Genomic DNA, 24,857 nt, shown 5'->3' with positions numbered 1-24,857 from the left:
CTGTTTTAGATATATTTATAATATATATGTAATGTATATATTTACAATATATATGTAATATATATATTTATAATATGTAATTCAAAAAATTTAAGAGACTTCTGTTTATAGTATATCCATAATCATACTTACATATACTGAAAAATATTTTTTCCACTTACCTTTACCTTATCAGTACCTGAAAGCTATAAATTATTACTACAGAGAGAAAAAAATAGAAAAAGAAATATTTCTAACACATCAACTTTCCACATGGAGAAAGAATTGGTAATGAGAATTTTAAGGAGAAATGTACACCTTGAAAGGATATATCTAATGAGACACAGATGGGGTTAAAGAAAAAAGTTGAGGAATTTTTATCTAAAATTCTGAGCTCATGGGGCGCCTCGGTGGCTCAGTCGGTTAAGCGTCTGCCTTTGGCTTGGGTCATGATCCCGGAGTCCTGGGATGGAGCCCCACATCGTGCTCCTGGCTCTGCGGGGAGGCTGCTTCTCCCTCTGACTCTCTCCCCTCTCATGCTGTTTCTCTCTCGCTCGCTCTCAAATAAATAAATAAATAAAATCTTTAAAAAAAAAGAAAATTCTGAGCTCACAATTAGAGGATAATAAAAAATATACTGTAACTTTTTTTCTTATTTATTTATTTCCTCAACATAATTCATTTGCACTTATAAATCTTAAACATAAAAAGGGAATATAGGGCGCCTGGGTGGCTCAGTTGGTTAAGCGACTGCCTTCGGCTCAGGTCATGATCCTGGAGTCCCGGGATGGAGTCCCACATCGGGCTCCCTGCTCAGCGGGGGGTCTGCTTCTCCCTCTGACCCTCCCCCCTCTCATGTGCTCTCTCTCTCTCATTCTCTCTCTCTCAAATGAATAAATCTTTAAAAACAAGGAATATAGGGTGCCTGGGTGGCTCAGTTGGTTAAGCGACTGCCTTCGGCTCAGGTCATGGTCCCGGAGTCCTGGGATCGAGTCCCACATCGGGCTCCCGGCTCAGCGGGGAACCTGCTTCTCCCTCTGACCCTCTCCCCTCTCATGCTGTTTCTCTCTCTCTCTCTCTCAAATAAATAAATAAAATAAATAAATAAATAAATAAATAAATAAATAAAATAAAATAAAGGAATATAAATTTGAGCCATATTTTTAAAAATTCATATATTTAATTATGACACATTATGCAGATTACTTGTAACATTCCATTATACAGAATTCCATCTGTCTGCTCATTTATTCACATTCAAAATATATTAAATTGCTTCTTCCAAGCAAGATTTTATTCTAGGTGTTCCAGGAGATGCACAATTACGTTTCCTAACATCCAGTAGCTTATAATGATGCAGGGGCTTTAAAATGAATATTTAAATAAGAATGAAATTTTAATTTTTAGAATCTGATACAAAGATTGAGTAAATATTTTTATAAACTATAATATAAAAGATTTCTGAAATTGGACATTTTACCATATAGGTACGAAGAACCTCTGCTTCTAGAGCTGATTATTATTTTAGGCAAAACATGTATTCTTCACTTAGATAAAGTTTTAACTATACTCTTAATGGAATTATTTTGAAAGCACAGTGGAATACCTTTGCAATATAAATTTTGAGAAACAATTTAAATTTCTGAATTTCCACAATTTCTAATATTATTTTAGTCTAAATGTACAACAAAGGATAGAAATAGAGAAAAAAGTCTTTTGTAAAACTATATGTTACCAAGGTAAAAAATGTCCGCAATAATTGAATCCACTAAAGATTTCATTTAGGGCGCCTGGGTGGCACAGTCGTTAAGCGTCTGCCTTCAGCTCAGGTCATGATCCCAGGGTCCTGGGATCGAGTCCCACATCGGGCTCCCTGCTCTGCGGGAGGCCTGCTTCTCCCTCTCCCACTCCCCCTGCTTGTGTTACCTCTCTCGCTCTCTCTCTGTCAAATAAATAAATAAAATCTTTAAAAAAAAAAATAAAGATTTCATTTAGGCACGAGTATTATAAACGTCATATTAAGAAAGAAAGAAAGAAAGAAAGAAAGAAAGAAAGAAAGAGAGAGAGAGAGAGAGAAAGAAAGAAAGAAAGAAAGAAAGAAAGAAAGAAAGAAAGAAAGAAAGAAAGAAGAAAGAAAAGTCATGTTAAGATAATTTAAAACTCACAGTAAAAATCCATATCCTTGACCAAATATCTTATTTCCTCCATTATGGAAAAGCTTTTCCCAATATAATTTTCCTGTCATTATGTATTTTCCAGCCCATTTTTTTCAGCCTCCACCTTCAGTATTCACCAGAGGGGGGAAAAAATTCAACTCGTCGTATTTCTACAAAATGGTTTTTCTGACCAACTTTCCATTACAAACATAAAATGATGATAGGTAGGCCACTGCTAAATTTTAAGAGTAAATAATATACAAACTAAATTCAGAGCAGGAAAACAAATTTCACAAGAGTACTTTACCTTGATATCAAAATTAAAGTCTTCATCATCTGATGTAGGCCATGAATCATCAGTACCAGGTTTAATGGAAATACTTTAGAGCAAAAACATACAACAAAAACAAGTTCATTAAAAAGAAAAATCGAATGAAAGGTCAGCTATTTACTGAATGAAGTTTCTTGATATAATTAAAATTTGGCCTCTGTTTTTGTTATTAAGTTTTTATTTTAATTCCTGTATCATTCACATACAAGTGCTATATTAGTTTCATGTATACAATATAATGATTCGGCAATTCCATACATCACCCAGTGCTCATCATGACAAGTGCATTCCTTAATCCCTATCTCCTATTTCACCCATTCCCCCACCCATCTCCCCTCTGGTAACCAACAATTTGTTCTCAACCGTTAAGAGTCTGTTTCTTGGTTTGTCTTTTTTTTTTTCCCTTTGCTCATTTTTATTGTTTCTTAAATTCTACATATGAGTAAAATTATATGGTATTTGTCTTTCTCTGACTGACTTCACTTAGCATAATACTCTCCAGTTCCATCCATTTCATTGCAAATGGCAAGATTTCATTCTTTTCTATGCCTGAATAATATTCCACTGTGTATATATATCACTCCTTTATCCATTCATCTATCAATGGACACTTGGGCTGACTCTTGTAAATAATGCTGCAGTAAACATAGGAGTGCATGTATCCCTTTGAATTGGTGTTTCTGTATTTTTGGGGTAAATACCCAGTAGTGCAATTACTGGATTATAGGGTAGTTCTATTTTTAACTTTTTGAGGAAACTCCATACTGTTTCCCACAGTGGCTGCACCAGTTTGCATTCCCACCAACAATCCAAGAGGGTTCCTTTTCCTCTGCATCCTCGCCAACACTTGTTTCTTGTGTTTTTGATTTTAGTCATTCTGACAGGTGTGCAGTGGTGTCTCATTGTAGTTTTGATTTGCATTTCCCTGATGATGAGTGATGCTGAGCATCTTCTTATGTGCCTGTTGACCATCTGTATGTTTTCTTTGGAAAAATGTCTGTTCATATCTTCTGATCATTTTTCAACTGGGTTGTGTTTTGGGTGTTGAGTTCTATCAGTTCTTTATATTTGTATACTAACCCTTTGTCAGATATGTCATTTGCAAAGATCTTCTCCTATTCATAGGTTGCCTTTTCATTTTGTGGACTGATTCCTTCAGTGTGCAAAAGCTTTTGATTTTGATGTAGTCCCAACAGTTTATTTTTGCTTTTATTGCTCTTGCCTCAGGAGACATAATTAGAGAAAAAAAACAAAAAACAAAACCCACTACTACAGCCAATATCAGAGAGATTACTGCTTGTGCTCTCTTCAAGTATTTTTATGATTTCAGGTGTCACATTTAGGTCTTAAACCCATTTTTGAGTTTATTTTTAAAGAAAGTGGTCCAGTTTCGGGCGCCTGGGTGGCTCAGTTGGTTGGGCGACTGCCTTCGGCTCAGGTCATGATCCTGGAGTCCCGGGATCAAGTCCCGCATCAGGCTCCCTGCTCAGCAAGGAGTCTGCTTCTCCCTCTGATCCTCCCCCATCTCATGCTCTCTCTCTGTCTCATTCTCTCTCTCAAATAAATAATAAATAAAATCTTTAAAAAAAAAAAAAAAGAAAGTGGTCCAGTTTCATTCTTTTGCATGTAGCTGTCCAGTTTTCCCAACACCATTTGTTGAAAAGACTGCTTTTTCTCCATTGGATATTCTTTCCTGCTTTGTCACAGATTAATTGACCATATAGCTTTGGGTTTATATCTGGGGTTTTCTGTTCTATTCCACTGATCTATATTTGTTTTTTGCCAGTACCATACTGTTTTGATGACTACAGCTTTGTAATATAACTTGAAATCTGGAATTGTGATACTTCCAATTTCTTTTTCAATATTGCTTTGGCTATTCGAGGTCTTCAGTGGTTCCATACAAATCTTAGGATTGTTTGTTCTAGTTCTGTGAAAAATGTTGGTATTTTAATAGGCATTACATTAAATCTGTAGATTGCCTTGGGTAGTATAGACATTTTAACAATATGTGTTTTTCCCATCCTTGAGCATGCAACGTCTTTCCACTTCTTCTGTCTTGACACAATTTCTGTCATCAATGTTTTATAGTTGCTAGAGTACAGGTCTTTCAAAATTTGGTCTCTGTGTTTAAAAAGGTTTTCGTTATCTATCTTGCCTCCACCTCTCCGAAGATGTGAAATACCTAGTAAAGACCCAGTCTTAGTTCCCATAACTAAGAGTGACAGGCAAGGAATTCTCTGAAATGTTTGAAAGTTAATTGTTCAAAAGTTAACCACAATGAATTATCACCTTACACCTGTCAGAATGGCTAGAATCAAAAACACAAAAAACAAGTGTCGGTGAGGATGTAGAGAAAAAGGAACCCTTGTGCACTGGTGATGGGGATAGAAAATGGTGTGAAAAACAGTATGGAGGTTCCTTGAAATATTAAAAATAGAAATACCATAGGATCCAGTAATTCCATTACTGGTTGTTTACTTCCCCAAAGAAAATGAAGACACTAATTTGAAAAGATATATGCACCCCCCATGTTTACTGCAGCATTATTTACAACAGCCAATATATAGAAACAACCCAAGTGTCCATCAACAGATGTATCTCTTACACACACACACACACAGACATATACACACACAGAGGAATGTTACTCAGCCGTAAAAAAGAATATGATCTTGCCATTTGCAACAATGTAGATGTACCTAGAGGGTATTATGCTAAGTGAAATAAGTCAGAGAAAGACAAATACTATATGATTTCACTTATATGTAGAATCTAGAAAGGAGAACAAATGAACAAACAGAAAGCAGAAACAGACCCAGAAATAGAGGGAATTCTGTATTGCCAGAAGGGAAGGGTTGGGGGACGGACAAAATGGGTGAAGGGGAATGGGAGGTTCAGGATTCCAGTTATAGTAAGTCACAGGGATACAAGTACAGCATAGGGAATATAGTCAATGGTATTGTAATAGCATTATGCAGTAACAGATAATAGCTACACTTGTGGTAAGCATGGTGTAACATATAGAGTTGTTCAAGCACTACCTTGTACACCTGAAACTAACATAATATCTTGTGTCAACTATGCCCCAATTAAAAGAAATAAATAAATATATAAATGTTAAAGAACAAATTTATGTTATTAGTGGGAATACTATTCCCAGATTAAAAGATTAAAAATTATAAGGTCCAAACTTTTCCTTCACAGGTCCTGCCTTATTTAGGTCTACATAAACTAGCAACACCTTAAAAACCTTCACAGGCACTCAGATACCCAAGAAGAGAGACTGCTATAAAAACAGAGTCCGGGCAGCTGTGCCTCTATTTCCCTATACACTGCCTAATATTTTCTTTCTGCGAGTTCCCACTCCTATTATCACTCTTCTGCAGGGCTCAGTGGTACTTTCCAACCTTTCAGTCTTTAGCCTATGAAAGCACAGACTCCCAAAACAAGGATAGGCTCAAATGACCAAGAGTAGGAGCCATTTCCTGCTCCTGGAGAACAAGCGAAATGGAGTTTCAGTCATCCATGCAGTCATCTCAACGTAGACATGTTACCAACTACCCAAATAAAACTCTGTTACTGATTTGACAGCCAGTCGTACCCCACCAAACCCTACATGTATATGGGCAGGGCATCAGAGAATTAAGAAAAGAGGTGGAGTGAGGAGACCGCTACCTTGGGCCATACATCTATGTTGTGTAGAATCTCCATTCCGCCTATTACTCAAGAGGATCTAAGCCACTCTCTGTAAGTTGGGGTGGAAGTAGATGACATCACATTCTTATATGCTGTAAAAAGATTCTTCCCAGTGGCTTAAATGATTTTAAGATCTCTCAACAGAAAACCTGAAGTATGCTAGTTCATTCAATTAAACCAACAAACAAAAAAGCTGCTCAAGATTCTCTTCAACCCTCTATTTTAATATGCCTTTCTAAACAACTCCCAATATATTGTGTCCTTCATTCCTTTGTGTGTGTGTATGTGTGTGTAACCTTCATTCCTATAATTCATCCTTATCTAACTTATCATAAACCCCATATTATGACATCTTTTCTAAAACTATCAACCCAGTGTTATTCTTCTTGAAACTTGGCCTCTCCTGCTAATTCCTTCCTTACCCCCTCTTCACTGTGTTCACAAGACCCCCTCCCCATCTTTCAATTATTAAAACATTTACCTACAAGATGAGAAAAAGGAAAAAACTTGAATTTAAATCTCATTTCTGTCACTTATCATATCCAAATAAGTGACTTTTAATTATCTTTTGAGTTTCAAATTCTCCATTTAAACAACCACTGGGTGAGGATGTTAAACATAGGTTGCAGTACCAGAGGGTATTTTGATTAATTCATCTCTAAGATTCCTTAAAATCCTGAAATTCTATGTGCTTTTGATTTTGTCTATAGAAAAACAGAGACTATTTAGCTGGCAGAAATGGAAACAATTAATCGACTACAAGAAACACCAAGAAAAGCAGAGAACAAAGTAAAAAAAAAAAAATCAAGAAAAGATTATAGAAAAGTCATGGAGAAAAAGAAAAAGGTCTACAAAAAAAAGAAGCTTCAAAGAACTAGTCAAGGGTACTAGCCTAAAGGGAAAACTAGACTGGGAAGTCAGTAAATAGAGAATCATTTAGAAATATCCTCTAAATAGATGATAAATTTAATTAATGTAACATGGTCTACACCTAGATTACATATCCTTCACTTCTGGAAAAATCATTCATCTCAAGGAGAGCAGAAATTACTCTATCTAAGAATTTGCCTGATTAGGTCTTGCTTACGTAAAAGCTATGTACTGTGGCCATAGGTAACTGAGATCCACCCTAAAATCTTTGACAGTAAAAACAACAGACTAGTTACCACTGCAGTAATTACCTCTAGTTATCACTAGTTGTCAAATACATTAGGACAAATGCTTGAACTAACCTGGTTTCTTAAGAAAACTCTAAATCAGGGTTAACACATAACTAAATTTGACTGAGTTGATCTGACTAGGATCTGTATGTTAATCCCAGTGCTGCTGGGACAAAAGAATGGAGGTGGGAGTCACACAGGCTGACAGTCAAATCATGGGTCTGCTACCTTAACTATGCAATCACAGGTCAATTAATCAACCTCCCTGCACCACAGCTGACTCATAAAAAATAGGCTATAATAGCAGAGCTACTTTGTGAAGCTATTGTCATGACTATATAAGTAATAAATGTCAAACACATAATATACTGTCTAGCCCAGAGCAGAACTCAACCAATGCTTTTCTCTGCATTCCCTTAGTTAACACATAATTTTAAAGACTCCATAAAAATCCTACCTGCTTTTAGACTCTTCTTCATAACTCTTATCCGCCACTAAAGAAAAAAGCAAAATACATTTTAAATCAACAATAGAAAAATACAGAATATTAAAAGTATAAGACTGATGATTTGTTAAAAAGTATTCCTTCAAGACCACACCTGGAAACCACACTGGAATGAGTATTAATTATATTATTAGTAGGCAGTTAATGCATTAAGAAATCTTACTTTCTCCTCTACATTTACCAAATGCAAGAAAAAAATGGTATTTATCAGAATATGATACCTACAAGTGAATGTTTATAATGACCATAATTGTAACCAAACCCTATGAGGCTGACAGAAAATGGTATCATTAGCAGAATCATTATCATAGACCGACAATGTCAAACCTAAATAACATGATTCTTCTGGACTTCCACGACTAGGAGCAGTTAAAAGAGACTGTATTTATTCTGCTGTAACACAACAGAACTTCTCCAGCTCTTCAGCAGAGACTGTTAAGTTTAGGATGAAACATCTCATCACAAAGTTTGGTCTATAGCCACTGTACTTTGCAGCATGGCAAAACATAGCAAACAGACTCTCTCTGGCCTTATTTCCAATTGGGGTAAGTATGAAAGATTTTAGTGATTTTAGTGATTCTGGTTTTATAAAGTATAACCTCTTGAGACTATCTACTTTCATTGCTAGAGAGTCTATCTGGACCCACCTCTTAGACCAGGATGGTACCAATGGTTAGTGCTAGGTAGTAGTGCATGATGTCATTGTTCTCAACCCTCCCCATTATGTGACAAATGTCTATAGAAATCACACTTTTTCAGTCTGTAAGGCATATGTCATCAGATCCTACACTGATGAACACAAAACAAAACAAAAGAGAGGACAAAGACTATCTTGAATCACTACATTCGATTACCTTGGAATTTTAATTTTTTAAACATTCAAGAAGAGGGGCACCTGGGTGGCTCAGTCGGTTAAGCGGTTAAGTATCTGCCTTCAGCTCAGGTCATGATCTCAGGGTCCTGAGATCGAGCCCCGCATCGGGCTCCTTGCTCAGCGGGGGTGTCTGCATCTCCCTCTCCCCTTGCCCCTCCCCCTCCTCGAGTTTTCTCTCTCTCTCTCTCTCAAATAAATAAATAAAATCTTTAAAAAATAAAATAAAATAAAATAAAAATAAATTTAAAAATAAACATTCAAGAAGATATCCACTGTACGATTGCAACTATGTGACATTCTGGAAAAAGCCAAACTTTTCAAGTTAGGAGTTAAGGGTTGAGGCAAAGGGAGGGATGAATAGGCACAGCACAGAGGAGTTTTAAGGCAGTGAAACTATTCCATGTCATTATACATTTGTTAAAACCAATAGAATGTACAACACCAAGACTGAACCGGAATGTAAATTATGGACTTTGGATGATAAAGATGAGTTAATGTAAATAAAACAATGTATCACTGTGGTAAAGGATGTTGACAACAGGGGAGGCTATGCGTGTATGGGAACATGGGGTAAATGGAAACTCTCTGTACTTTCTGCTATATTTGCTGTTAACTTGAAAATGTTCTAAAAAAGTAAGGTCTATTTATCATGAAGAAAAAAAAAAGGTATCCATTGAGCCTGCTATTACCATGTAGTAAAGTAAGATACAGCCACCGTGAAAATTAAGATAAAGACCGAAGTAACAGAATACAGGTATTATCCACCAAATTGAAGTATATGAAAATACATAAAGCAAATAATTTTAATTGCATACTTAGGCAAGAAAATAACGGACAATTATATAACCGAATCTTACAAACAGGGATTCACTACCATATGAAATAAAACTGGATTATCTATAGAATTAAGAGTTTTTATTCTAATTTTAAATCAGAAATCATTGTTTAATCTAAGAATCATAATGAAAGTTTAATAAGATAAAAAACAGATTATAATTACCTAATATTGCCCGAGTAATTTATGTACAAATACCTGTTAAATATTCACCAAAAGTCAAAAAAGTAACCAGCACTTCAATTTAATACAGATCATGCTACTGAAACCAGTACCATGTGATACCATCATATTACTTGCTGTTAAAATAAAATCTTAAAACAACAACAAAAATTAAGTCAGGGCTATAATTCCTGTGCAAAAAAGATTCCATAGAGCAGGCCAAAGACTGCCACCATTAGATCCCACTTGAATGGCTGGCCCTTGGTTGGTATCCGTGAACTTGGATTTGGGGAGGGTTCCCACCGTTCCATAGCTGGTAAGAGTGGCTGTGCCTAAGTGTTGGTACAAACCTGGTGTCTTATCCTGTATACTTGATTTCCTTCAGGGAACCTGGAATTTTGGTATACGCTAGGGAGAAGATGCCTACATGATTATCATTTCAAGAAAACTTCAGGCACTGAGTCTCTATAAGATTCATGTATTGGCAGACAACATTTCATATGTGTTGTCATAATTTGATGCTAGAGGACTTAAGCACAGCCATAGGCAGAGGATTCTTAGAAGCCTGCACTTGGTTTCCTCTAGACTTCACTCCATGCACCTTTCCTCTGTGCTGATTTTGCTTTGTATCCTTTCACCATAATAAACCAAAGGCATGAGTACAAATATGCTAAGACCTGTGAGTTCTTCGAGTGAATAACCAAATCTGGGTGTCGTTCTGGGAGCCTCTAATACAACTGCATTATATGAAATTTTTATGATTTGGGTTGATGTTTTATACATGATTACAGTCAGAAGGTTATTTCACGGGACACCTTTCCTTGAATCTGTTTTTCTTAGTATTTGCCTTGGAGATTCCTGTATTTCTATAGCCATCTGAATAAAGGCATAAAAAGAATAGATGACATAATGATCAGAAAATAATGTCAAACAAGCAACAATCTTATTTTAATCAGGAAAAAAAAAGAGAATCCTGATGATTATCAATATGTTCTACAGTATAAAAGTTCCTATAAAAAAAGAGAAAATATCACATAAATTTTCTCCAACTAAATAGGGCTTAATTCGGGGCACATGGGTGGCTCAGTCATTAAGCGTTTACCTTCAGCTCAGGTCATGGTCCCAGGGTCCTGGGCTTGAGCCCCACATCGGGCTCCCTGCTCAGCGGGAAGCCTGCTTCTCCCTCTCCCATTCCCCCTAGTTGTGTTCCCTCTCTCGCTGTGTCTCTGTCAGATAAATTAAAAAAAAAAAAATCTTAAAAAAAATAAATACATAAATAAATAGGGCTGAATACCATTTTTATGGTAGTTATGAATCAATAAGGTAACTGGGATAATTATAGAAAAATATATAAATATCATACACAGTTTAACAACACACTATTGATTATAGAGTTTTGTGTCCAGTCTTTTCCTTAATTTCTTATAAAATTAAAAACATAGTTCACCTATTAAAGGCAGTCGTTGACAAACTAGTCAAAAAGCCGAAAATAGGACGCCTGGGTGGCTCAGTCGTTAAGGGTCTGCCTTCGGCTCAGGTCACGATCCCAGGATCCTGGGCTTGAGTCCCACATCGGGCTCCCTGCTCCGCGGGAAGCCTGCTTCTCCCTCTCCCACTCCCCCTGCTTGTGTTCCTGCTCTTGCTATCTCTCTGTGTGTCAAGTAGATAAATAAAATCTTTAAAAAAAAAAAAAGCCAAAAATACTTCATCCAAAATATAAGATGAGTTCTCCACTCCACCCTGAAAATAATGGATTTGATCATTAAAGATCAATAGGGCTCATTTGGGGGAAAACAAAGTGAGTTATCTTATATACATAGATGGTTAAAACTTGGTAATCTAATTGGCCACATATTCTTGTTAAGTCACAGTTTACCAATTTCTGAAAAAAATATAAAAGCATGTCACATTAAAACTGTATCAGATAAAAATTTCTGACAATCCAGAAAATGCTTTCAGTCTTGGCAGACCATCATCCCTAACTTTGTCACTGTGATACAGATACAAAGAAATTTAGCACAAGAAACTAATAAAATATGAGATACACTTTAGATTAGGTAGCCCATTACCTTAGAAGGAAATACACATATATGTCAAACATACATATGGTAGAAATGTGTTCTAATACTGTTGGATTCCAAGACCATTTTCCTTAGCGCTTTCTTTAGAGATGAAATTCAGAAAGGAGCAGTAAAAGTGGAGATATTAGAAGAAGGCAAATGAAAAGAGGATCAAGAGAGACAGCACTAACCAAAATAGTCAGGTATTGACTGTCTTTACTGACACAGAATTCCTGAACAAGTGAGACTAGTATATTCAGCGTATCACCTTATATTTTCTCCTTGGTATTATACTAGTTTTCTGCAATAAAATATTTAAAAGAGGTCAAAAGGCTCCAAACTGCAGGTCTGTAAACTATTTCTGATCAAAATTTAAAACTCTCAAAATACAGCTGTATCATGATTCCATATCAGAGACAGGGCCTGACAGTGGCTTCCTGCCTGTTGCTGTTTTTGTTTTCGTATTCATCCAGAAGAGTGTATCAAGGACTTGAGGAAAAACTCAAGTATCTCCACCAGAAACAGGTAAGAAAGACAACACTTTTCCTCACACTTGACTCCTAGGTTTTGACAATTACGGAAAAATGTTGGCAAGTCTACTCACCAGGCTAGACCATTTTCCCTTGACCCTGTCCGGGTAGATACTGCAGTTACAAAAAAGTTACGTAGGACCTTACTTGATGTGTTATTTTTCCATATTTGGACGTAGAAAGTACCAATCATGTAAATAATAGATCGTACAACTCAAAAATTCTTTTGAAAAGGTTACCACCAAAGAGCTTTTAAAAGTTAAATCCAACTTTCTTTTCATTAATACGCCTGCTTGAAATATTTTTTTTAATTTTTTCAACATCACTTCCTCTAATTCCTCTCTTACATTTCCCCAGTCACTCCTCAGTCTTCTCTACTAACTCCTACTCCTCCATCCACCCCTTATACATTGGTATTCCCAGGGTTTGTTCACTGGCCTTCTTCTCATTCTATATGTTTCTCCACCCTGGACAAACTCAATCTTTGTCCAAGCTATCACTTTGCTAAATAATTCTAATCAGATTATTTCAAATCTGCACCTCCAACCTGGAAGTTCTATCTCCAGCTAGAAACTCCTAGTATTCCATTATCCAGTTACTGAAAATATACTACATGGACATTCCATCAAATTCAACATATACAGAAAAAAACGTGGTCTTCCCTATTCCCACCGCTCTCCTCTCTTCATCCGATAAAGTCCTACTCATTCTTCATGTCCAATTTAAATGCTAGTGTACAACCTGGAAACATATGAATCTTCTTAGATTTCCTCTCTCCCCTAACTTTTTACATTCAATAATCATGAAATCATATTAACTATACTTCTTTTCTGTCTCTGCTTTATATTTCCCCTGCCACTGTCCTACTCAAACATGAGCTCTTAACTGATGACTTCCAGAGGGGAAAAAAAAGCCACCAACTATTGTTGTTTCTTAAATGAATAAAAAATTTTTAAGCAAAATGAATGAGAAAGGGGGCGCATGGGTGGCTCAGTCAGTTAAGCATCTGCCTTCAGCTCAGGTCATGGTCTCAGGGCCCTGGGATCAATCCCTGCATCGGGCTCCCTGTTCAGTGGGGAGTCTTGCTTCTCCCTCTCCCTCTGCCCCTGCCCCTCTGCCCCTCTGCCCCACTTGTGCTCCGTATCTCTCTCTCTCTCTCTCTCAAATAAATAAAATCTTTAAAAAAATTGTTTAAATTTTTAAAAATGAGAAAGACATAAGGCCTAGAAAAAGAACAACATTTTAAATTGAATAAACTGAGCCTCCTGACTTTTTCAGTATAGAAGGGTGCAAATTTCATAATGGACTGATACTAGGCTAAGGAAATATAAGCTTCCTTTGTCTTCCAGTCTCTTTACATGGTTTCCTTCAATACATCCTCCACATGAAGGGCCAGCAAACTACGGCCACAGGCCAAGTCCGACCTGCCATCTGGTTCTGTAAATAAAGTTTTATTGGAGCACAGTCACATCTACTCACCTATATATTGCTATGGCTGCTTTCACACTATAATGGTAATTGTAGTTGAGAAACCACATGGCCTAAAATAGTCACGATCTGGCCCTTGAAAGAAGAAGCTTGGTGATCCCCATTTTATGCCATAACCAGAGGGCCCTAATTCAAATCTAATCTTATTACCCTTCTGCTTCAAATTCTCCAATGAATCCCTGCATCAAATACTGCTGGCTCCCTCCCCAGTAGCCATTCCGTAATTCTTCATTCTTCCTGGAGAACTACAATTTTATTTGGATATTTATTGTCCCCATACACAAAGGTGGCCTCACCCCAGCTTCAAAAGGAGAAATGATTATTCTAAGCTAATCACAGTACCTGATTTACCAGTGACTGGTTTAGGAACAAGCATGCGATATAAACTAGCCTATAAAATGTTAGAGGAAATTCACTGCAAGCCTCTGAGGTTTCTTATTTAAAAGAAACATATAGGGGCGCCTGGGTGGCTCAGTTGGTTAAGCGGCTGCCTTCAGCTCAGGTCACGATCTTAGGATCCTGGGATGGAGCCCCACGTCAGGCTCCCTGCTCAGCAGGGAATCTGCTTCTCCCTCTGTCCCTCCCCCACCCATGCTCTCTCTGTGTCTCTCTCTCAAATAAATAAAATCTACAAAAAAAAAAAAGAGAAAGAAAGAAAGAAAGAAAGAAAGAAAGAAAAAGAAAAAACACAGATGTAACATTATTTGTACCCCATGCATAACGGTTATACCTGGAATGAAACAGATACAGTTAGGATCCCTAAGGATAAAGGTCTCAATAGTCCTGAGATAAAGAATCCTGCGCCCATTACTACTTCTTACTAGTCTAGCCTTTTTCTTGATTTCTGGCAAATGACGTGGGCTAACTCACTGCCATCCCAAAACTGCCTAAATCAAACAATGAACTCTCATCTGTTACATAAGAACTAACAGGGGCGCCTGGGTGGCTCAGTCGGTTAAGCATCTGCCTTGGGCTCAGGTCAGCTCAGGTCGTGATCCCAACGTCCTGGGATCCAGCCCCAAGTCAGGCTCCCTGCTCAGAGGGGAGTTGGCCTCTCCCTCTGCCCCGCCCCTATGTTCCTGCTCTCTCACCCACTCTCTCTCTCTCTCAAATAAATAAATAAAATCTTTTTTAAAAAATAAAATAAATAAAACTAAATTAAATAGCCCTCTTCCACCTCTTCAACAGATTAACTGCAGTCATTCTCCAAAACTCACTTCATTGACTGGTTCCAAGAATCTTGGCTTCTATCACAGTATTTATTATGGTATACTCTAGTTATTTTATTGCACCCCCTCTAAACCAAGAGCTTCTTGAGGGAAGGGATTATTTTTTTTCTCTATATCTCCAAAATCTAAAACATAGCAGTAAATGCTTTAAGTATTTTTATTGAGTTAACAACCTAAATGATTATCTCTGGAGTAGTGTTTTTTAAATTAGATTCGAAAGAACATATACTTTGCTGGAAGTTAAGTACTGTGCCCCAATAGAAAGATTCAATGATCATCTATGTTTGAGAAATATTACAAAACTGCACTATATATCAAGCACAAAAGAAATCCATTTAAATTTGCTTATCCCCATCTGACAATGCTTTTTTGTGGCAAAGATTAACATTTGAGAAATTAGAGTTTCGGGGATATAGTTTTGAGAGCTTCCCAAAAAAGATGAAGGTTTTCGGGGTGCCTGGGTGGCTCAGTTATTAAGCGTCTGCCTTCGGCTCAGGCCATGATCCCAGGGTCCTGGGATGGAGCCCCACATCCTGCTCGGTGGGAAGCCTGCTTCTCCCTCTCCCACTCCCCCTTGCTTTTGTTCTCTCTCTCACTGTCTCTCCGTCAAATAAATAAATAAAATCTTTAAAAAAAAAAAAAAAAGATGAAGGTTTTTCTCCAGGTTACACAAACATGCTTGATTCTCTTCTATCAATGGTATCAGGATCCCAGATGTCAACATAAGGTACCCTTGATCCAAATGGATCACTGAGGAGATGGACTTGGAATTAAAAGAGTGGCTTTGGGGCAACTGGGTGGCTCAGTCAGTTAAGCGTCTGTCTTTGGCTCAGGTCATGACCCCCGGGGTCCTGGGATCCAGCCCTGCATCAGGCTCCCCTGCTTCTCCCTCTCCCTCTGCCCTTCCTCCATACTCATGTTTGTTCTCTGTCTCTCTCAAGTAAATAAAATCTTAAAAAAAAAAAAAAAAAGTATCATTAAAGTGAAATCTTAAGACAATTAAGTTATTTCAAAATATTTTCATTCAGGGAATGCAGGAGCTTCCAAATACGAAAAACTGACCCTACCTATGTCAACCAACAGTGTTTCTGTAAGGGCAGTGGTAGAAATAATGCATGTCACAGAAACAGAAGGTGGACTGGTGAGCGTGGTCATCAACTACTCCCCATGTACAGCTACCACCCCACTGAGGAACTACACAAGGCTGAGCAGGAACTACTCTCTGAAATGGGAGACCCCAATGTGGTACGTGGCGGGCAGAGTGGCTACAAGCACAAGTAAATGCCCCTGTAGGATGTCATGACCTGATCCCCTTGCTCTCATTTTCAGAACCTTGGGGCCTGGAGCGCCCAGGGCCTGCAACCTGCTGCTTTCTCCTCCTACTTGCACTCACCCAAGTTACCCCACTGGGTCAGGGTCTCCCACCCATTCCCAGCAGCACCCATTTCCTCAGCCCCTGCACAGCACCCAGCCTCCATCACCTCCACTCCCCTCTAGGCCTTCAATCCTTTGTGGGCTCTGAGCCGACCATCCACTCCCAAGCACTAATGGGAAGATTTTCTTTCTGGGGTGCAAGGGTGGCTGGGAGACAGAACTTCACCCTCTCCATGGGCATCACCTTTCTCTAGCCCTCCCTGCCCTGGCTTTGGAGTTGTGTCCAGGATGATAGGACCTGATGTATAGAATTCAGTATATGTATTTATTACACATATAAATAAATACATAAATAAAATGTTTTGTGGCTAAAAAAATTTATATATACATATACATATTATTTCAAATACTTTATAAATACAGTTGATCTGTACCTTGTTTCTCACTTCAAGATTTGCATGGTGTAAAAGCAGCTTCTCTGCTATTGATGTATTTGAACCAACGGCGGCATAGTGGAGAGCAGTGTTGCCAGCAATGTCCGTAAGATTTGGATCAGCATCGTGTTCTAGAAGAATAGTCACGCATCTCTTATTCTGACATTGTACAGCCTGTCAGTATTATACCAAGAAACAGAGTGTCAATTCTGGGAATTTAAAGTAAACATGCCACAGGTTTCACCAATTTGTTATGTTTAAATGCAGTAAGTTTTCATTCTAAGTAATTAAATCAAATCCATCTCAGGCAGACACAGCTGCTACCCCATACCTTCATCAGAGCAGTCCTATAATCTTTATCAAAGAGGTCAAGCTGGCATTTCCTCTCCACTAGGACAGCAACGACATCTGGATGGCCATTGGCACAGGCCAAATGGAGAGCAGTCCTACGAAAGTGAAAGAACTTTTTAGGAAATTATAGTGCACTATTTCAAACCATGCAATTAATTCATGTAATTGTAAGCATTAAATAGCATCTTGTTCCTATGACTCCAAAACAAAGATTTAGTTTTCTTTTGAAGAAAGTACAATATTTATTAGTGATTCTTCACCACACTAATAAAGAGCAGCCTATCTGAGTAGGTAGAGCATGACCTCAGGATTCAGCTTCACTTGGGTTTGAATCCTACTTTAACTCTGTCACTTAACAGTTATCACCTACTTAGCCTTATCCTCAATTTCCTCATCAACAAAATGGGGATAAAAATAGTTATCTCGGGGCCCCTGCCCAACTCAGTTTGAAGATCATGTGACTCTTGATCTTGAGGGTCGTGAATTCGAGCCCCATGTTGGGTATAGAGATTACTAAAAAATAATAATAATAAATAAAATAAAGACTAGTTATCTCACAAGACCTCGGCGTGATGCGTGATGCTTAAATGAGGATCTATGCAGAGTTTGTTACATAATATTATTATAACTATTACTATTACTACTATTTTACAAAGACAACATCCAATTAGGTAAAGTGATACAATTATGCCTACTTTGTAGATATGTTTTAAGGATTCGCAGGAATACTTCATTTCAGTGATTCTAAGATGCTCATTTTGTCACCTTTTAATATCTCTGACATTGGAATGCAATTTATAATTCAAAATGTCTTACAACTATAATTGGCAGAAATGTTTTAAAAGTTCTTATTGGTACAGAAAATACTGGGGCATCAAACAATCTATGGTGCCTTACATTACATGAAATAATGATATACACAACAGGTCTATTGCAGTTCTAGTCATATACCTGGCATTTCAATAAATTTTAGTTCCTGAAAGCATTATGGGAAAAGAGGACTAAAATAACGGAGAATGTTTTTTAAGTAATTCTTACACGGATTTTCAAGAAACTTTAAGCCAAAGGAAACTCAGGATTTAAATAAACAGGGACAGCTCATTTTATTAAATATTTAGATTTATGAATCACATGAAAATCAAGTACTACCAATTATCAATATTAGTATTTAATACTAGTATAAATTTCAAAAGGACAGGTAAACGTTAACTTTTACAATTTCCTATCTTCAGAAATGTTTTCGTCTGAAAGGAAGGAGGAAAAGCTTTAACTGAGATTAAGTCCTAATACTTGAATTTAAAATTGCTCATCTTAGGGGCACCTCGGTGGCTAGTTGGTTGGGTGTCCGACTCTTGGTTTTGGCTCAGGTCATGATCTCCAGATCCTGAGATCGAGCCCGATGTCGGGCTCCGTGCTCAGCGTGGAGTCAGCTTGAGATCCTCTCTCTCCCTCTAACCCTCCCTTCTCCCTCCCCAGCCACTGCCATTCACTCTCTCTCTCTCTCTCAAATAAATCAATCTTTTCTTAAAATTAAAAAAATAAAATACTTAACAATAAAATATTTTAAATAAATAAATAAATAAAATAAAATAAATAGCATTTCTCATCTTACTAATACGGGGCAACATGAAGTCTTGAAGAATGAAAAGATTGTGGGTAGAGTATGTCTCCTACATAACACGTGTTCAGATTCTATTTGATAAATAAATGGATTGAAAGAGTAGATAAATACAGTTGGAGAGTTCAATATTTTTTAAAGATTTATTTCTTTTAGAGAAAAAGAGAGAGTAGGCACAAGCGGGGGGAAGGGCAGAGGGAGAGGGAGAGAATCTCAAGCAGTCTCCCCACCAAGCATGGAGCCCAACATGGGGCTCCACCCCCAACCCCGAGATCACGACCCACGCCGAATTCAAGACTCTGATGCTCAACCGAGAGCTGCCACCCAGACACCCCAGAGTTCAGTATTTTTAAAGAAAACTTTTATAAAGTAAAGCAATACATCTGAAATTGCAATAATCATTTATATTTCCTATTTTTGATTTTTTTCATAAGGACACAACTAAAATTTTATAAACTTTTATAGTATCATTTATATTATTTATTTTCATAAGGATGTAACTAAAATAAAATGATTAATCTATAATCCCTTATATGTAATAAAGCTACACACAACAAAAAACATGTATATATTTAATGTATGAATAAAATCTACAAGTACAGGTAAAAACATTCCCTTTACTTCTGAAGGGGTTAAACGTTGTCAGAAGATACCAATCCCCACCGGCGCTCCCAAATTTTTTTAAAATAGAAAGTAAGAGGGGCACCTGGGTGGCTCAGTCAGTTAAGTGTCTGCCTTCAGCTCAGGTCACGATCTCAGGGTCCTGGGATGGAGCCCCGCATTGGGCTCCCTGCTCAGCGGGGTGCCTGCTTCTCCTTCTGCCCCTCTCCCCTTTCGTGCTCTCTCTCAAATAAATCAATAAAATCTTTTTTAAAATAAATAAATGAAAAATAAAAATAATTGAATAAATAGAAAGAAATTATTTTTGTCTGTACAAGATTCATATTCTTGCTCTTCTCCAGGATTACTTCATTGATAATAAACTTTTATTAGAATTTTTACATACCTTTTCCTGTAGAAATCACAGATTTATTTAAAGGAAAAGAAAAATTCACTTACAAATGCTCAGAAATAACAAATTTTATATTCTGTACACTTTTTTGGCTAACACAAAACCATAGACTGTGTGTATAATCAAAATGATTTTTTTAAGGTTTATTTATTTGAGAGACAGCACAAGCAGGCGGGAGGGGTAGAGGCAGAAGCAGACTGCCCACTCAGCAGGGAGCTGGATGGGGACTGGATCCCAGGACACAGGGATCATGACCTGAGCCCAAGGCATACCTTTAACCAACTGAGCCACCCAGGCGCCCGCAAACGGATTTTTTCCCCTCATTTAATGATTCACTAAGGTACAGCTTTGCATGTCAGTGTATATCTATTATTTAAGCCACCTTCAGTGGTCACATATTATTCCATCCTATAGATACACTGCCATTTATTTATAAAGGCCATTAAATGAGTTCTTAATACATTGCTATTTTAAATCGTGCTGACAAAAGCAAATTGTATGACATTTATCTCTATTTCCTAAAGCTATTTTAGTTTAAATAAAATTAATGGGTAAAGAGAATACATAGCCGAGACTACCCGAGCGACCGCGATCCCCGCGAGTTTGCTCCCTCGCCCCGAGAGTACACCTACCGCGATTACGGCCACTCCAGTGCCTGCGACGACTGCCCCTCGAGAGGCCAGGGCGACCGAGACGGCTACGCGGGGCGCGACCGCGACTACGCGGACCATCCGAGTGGAGGCTCCTATCGAGACCCCTTCGAGAGCTACGGGGACGCGCGCAGCGCCGCCGCCGCGCGGGGGCCCCGCCTTCTTAGGGCGGAGGAGGCCGCTGCGACCACTACGGCGGCTGCTCGCCTGACGTGTATGGCGGCGGCCGCGACAGTCACGGCGGCGGCCAGAGCGACCGCTACTCGAGGGGCCGCGACCGGGTGGGCAGAGCCGAGCGCGCGCTCTCCCGGCCTTGGAGGGGGTGCCCTCCCGCGCGATTCTTACAGCCGCTCTGGCCGCAGGGTCCCAGGGGCGGAGGCCGCCTGGGAAGCCGGTGGGAGAGAGGGGGAGGCCGCAGCAGATACTAAGTACTGACAGACTCGGGACCGAAATTCCGTTTTCAAGGAAACTAACGAAGTCTGTGCTCTGGTAAACTACCCAAGGACTAGTACAAGGAAGACTTGTTTTCACCTTTTAAGAAGTTTCTGTTAACTTCCTCTCCATAATTTTTGTGCTTTGGGGAAGAAAAAGTTAAAACTCGTTTAATTGCGTTTTGGAATTGTTAACGTTTCTTTCAACAAGCTCATGTTAAAAGTATAAGACTTGAGAAAAAAAAAAAGAGAGAATACATATTTTTTTAATGTGGTACTTACCACCGAACTATGTGAAAAGTCAAGAACAACTTAAACTTTAAGCAGTAGTATAAGTATCATCACTCCTTATCTTCACAAAGGTTGTAGATGGAAAGCATATTTCACTCCTTTTTTTTTTTTAAGACTTATTTATTTGAGAGAACACGCACGAGCAAGGGGGAGGGGCCGAGGGACAAGCAGACTCCCCACTGAGCAGGGAGCCTGATGCCAGGCTTGATCCTAGGACCCTGAGCATATGACCTCAGACGAAGTCAGATGCCCAACTGACTGAGCCACCCAGGCACCCATATTTCATTCCTTTTTTAATTTGAATTTCTTTTCTTACCAGGGACACTAAATATTTTTTCCTATAACCACTGGTCTCTTGTAGATATGCAAAGAAGTTACTTTGCGTAATTTCAAATTGGTTTTTCTTTTTGATTTAAAAGACTTCCCTATAAAACGAAGATATATTGGGCGCCTGGGTGGCTCAGTTGGTTAAGCAACTGCCTTCGGCTCAGGTCATGATCCTGAAGTCCCGGGATTGAGTCCCGCATCGGGCTCCCTGCTCAGCAGGGAGTCTGCTTCTCCCTCTCCCGCTCCCCCCTCTTGTGCTCTCTCTCTCTCAAATAAATAAATAAAATCTTTAAAAAAAAAAAAAAAAAAACGAAGATATATTATCGTGTCTGATACAAATACATTGTAAATATTTTGCAAGTACATTGTCTTTTATTTTGTTATTATTTTCTGATATACAGAGTTTTATTTTTTTATGTTGCTAAATCAACCTCCAGAATTGTTGCTTTTAAAGTCATTCTTAGGATGGTCTTTGTCAACATAAAAAATGGGTATGTATGCAATTGTGTTTTCTTCTGGTAGTTTTCTTATTTTGCATTATTTAAAAATTTTAATCTATATTCCACCTGGAACTTACTTCTGTGAGATAAAATTGTAGTTTTCTCCAAATACCGGATATTTCTCCACCACTTATGAATGATTCACCTTTTCCTACTAATATGAAATGTCACCAGTATCAAGTTATAAAGTCTTATGTATATTTGGGTGTTTGGCATTTTCTAGTCTGCCCCATTCATATATGTGTCTTTTCAGCTGTTAGTAAATGTATAATTTGTGGAAATTTAAGGTACATTTTGGTTTCTGGAAGGGCAAATCTGTATACTATATAATTTTCTTTTTTTTTTTTACTTTTAATTCCAGGTAGTTAACATGCAGTGTCATATTAGTTTCAGGTGTACAATATGGTGATTCCAAAAATTTTCTTAATTTCATCACGATGATAAAAGAGAGCATGTTAGCTCAAGACTTTTAAAACCATGATGATTTTATTTGCTTTATGGAATATCGATAAGTATAGGAAGAGTACACATTTTGAGAAATTAGTCTTCCTATTCACGAAAAGAACCATCTTCCCAATTCGAAATTTCCTTGGAAGGTCCCTCAGTAAATAACATACATACAAAGTGCACACAGATATAAATTATATATTGGATTATATCGAAAGAATTTTTAGCCCAGAAGTTGATCTGTTATGGGAATAGATCTTTTTTATAACATTATCCTATAAAAAGATGTCCCTTAAAAATAAAATACTATATATACTTAATTTCTATTCTCTCACTATTGAAATTTGGTTAAATCACGTCGAAACTGTCTGTAGAGGCACCTAGGTGGCTCAGTCGGTTAAGTGTCTGCCTTCCGCTCAGGTCAGGATCCCAGGGTCCTGGCATCGAGCCCCACAGCGGGCTCCCTGCTCAGCCAGGAGCCTGCTTCTCCCTCTCCCACTCCCCGTTTCTGTTCCCTCTCTAGCTGCCTCTCTCTGTCAAATAAATAAAATCTTAAAAAAAAAACCACCTGTCTGTAAAGTGGTCTATACGGGAAATTATGAGTGGGTCCAAAGGCAGCTGAAGCCTTCGTTTTCATGCTCAGACAGCCGGCCTGGGCGCTAGACCCCTGCTGCGGGGCCTCGGGGGGAAGACCGCAAAGCGCCCTCAGTGACAGGAGGGCTCCGTTCCACAGGCGGAGCCGGGAAGGTGCGCGCTTCTCCCGGTCCGCCCCACCTCCTCCCCGCCGTCTCGGGCAGCCGGCCTCCAAGTCCCTATTACCTGTTCATCTTGTCTCTTTCGTCCACGCCGTGTTTCCCGAAAAATAGAATCTCCTGCAGTTTCCTTACGTCGCCCATGCTGGCAACTTTGTGGATCTTTCTGAGATCTTTGTCTCGGATGTTGTACCCCCACCTGAAGCTGTTGGTTCCAATTCTCTTCTCACGCCGGATGCCCAAGCGGTCCCTCAGCGAGCTGGTAACGCGACAGGACGACCCGCCCTTCTTACTCCCGAAGCTAAAAAACATCTTCACCGCAACGCCTGGAGGCTTCACAAACACTTCACCTTCCCCTCGGCTTTTCGCCGCCTCTAGAGCCCAACACTAGCGCTAGAGATACGCCAAACCCGCCTCGCCACTACATCACAGTAGCGAAACTCCGAGGTTTGGCATCTTTGAGTGCAGAATAACATAACCAAGCAACAAGGCCAAACACAAATGCGCTGGCGCACCTCACAAACCCGCAACGCTGCATGTGCGGACCAAGGGCCGGCGGCCAAGGGTGCCCAAAGCGCATGTGCGAGGTCCAAGTCTCTCAAATCTCAGCCATCGCTTGTGAGCCGGGCTGGGTTCCCCTTCAAACATTGGCGGGAGTTGGCTGAGCGTTTCTGAACATTTGCAGAAGTTAGACTCGCCGGTGTGGAAAAGCACTCTTCCTATACTACTGGGGCTAGAGTGCATGAAACTTCAGGATGCTGAATGCATCGTCCCCCAGAAAACTTCCCTAAAAAAAGCTCTCCCTCAGTTTATTCCTCTTCCATGTCCCTCTGGGCCCCAGCCGGTCTCCATGCAATTGAGCAGATGCAGCAATAGAAAGCCATTTTCAGGGGCTCCTGGGTGGCTCAGGTGCTTGGGCTTCTGCCTTCCCCGGGGCATGATCCCGGGGTCCTGGGATCGATCCCCATCTCCAGATCTCTGCTTGGCTGGGAACCTACTTCTCCCTCTCCCTCTACCTGCTGCTCCCTCTGTGCTCTCTCTCTCTGTCAAATAAATAAATAAAATCTTTAAAAAAAGTAAAATGAATAATAATCAACAAGGTAAATTGAGAATATTGCAGAAGAAGAAACATAAAATGTATAGGGCAACAGATATGAGACTCCCCAGCCTAGTCCTGGATCACAGTAATCTGCAGGTGTATGTTGTGTAAATGACATCTGCAGCTGCTGTCTTATACTGCAAATTATTTTTGGAGGTACCTGTGATGTTTTGTGAAGTAGAAATTTACTTCTAGTGAATTTATAAACTGTTTTATAAAGAGCAACTTCTCTTTGTAATTAGTAACTAAATTATCTGTTCTAATGGAGGAGTAATTATGACTATATGGGGAAAATGATAATTTTTAATTCTAACTTTCTTGAATAATTTCAAAATTCCTTTCTCTACAATATCTACCAGAGTTAGTACTAAAACTTATTACTAAGCTGCATAATGCTTTCTCATTGCTTCTATTCAACTATATATATCTTTCGGAAGAGATTGAAGTGAGAAAGTAAACATGAGCCCAAGAAAGGAAAAAAATTGAGAACATAGAAATTTCATTTGGATAATAAACCAACATATGTGGAACCAGATCATAAAATGAACTTTTTATTGCTTACA

The 24,857-nt window shown here is 38.7% G+C and overlaps 1 protein-coding gene across 1 annotated transcript; it reads right to left on the bottom strand.

Annotated features, from left to right (window-relative positions):
* Positions 1-88: 88 nt before the first annotated feature.
* LOC144378755 (putative ankyrin repeat domain-containing protein 26-like protein) lies at positions 89-23,650 on the bottom strand. The gene is made up of 6 exons (XM_078075283.1): positions 23,263-23,650; positions 17,148-17,262; positions 16,817-16,990; positions 7,783-7,819; positions 2,443-2,515; positions 89-562 (listed from the first exon to the last, which is right to left on the bottom strand). The coding sequence occupies exons 1-6, from the start codon at positions 23,505-23,507 to the stop codon at positions 514-516; spliced, it is 693 nt and encodes a 230-aa protein (XP_077931409.1). The 5' UTR covers positions 23,508-23,650; the 3' UTR covers positions 89-513.
* Positions 23,651-24,857: the final 1,207 nt, after the last annotated feature.

Source organism: Halichoerus grypus, chromosome 6 (assembly GCF_964656455.1).
Source record: "Halichoerus grypus chromosome 6, mHalGry1.hap1.1, whole genome shotgun sequence".
NCBI classification, from domain to species: Eukaryota; Metazoa; Chordata; class Mammalia; order Carnivora; family Phocidae; genus Halichoerus; species Halichoerus grypus.
The sequence above is the reverse complement of the archived record's forward strand: the minus strand, read 5'-3'. Positions and strand labels throughout refer to the sequence as shown.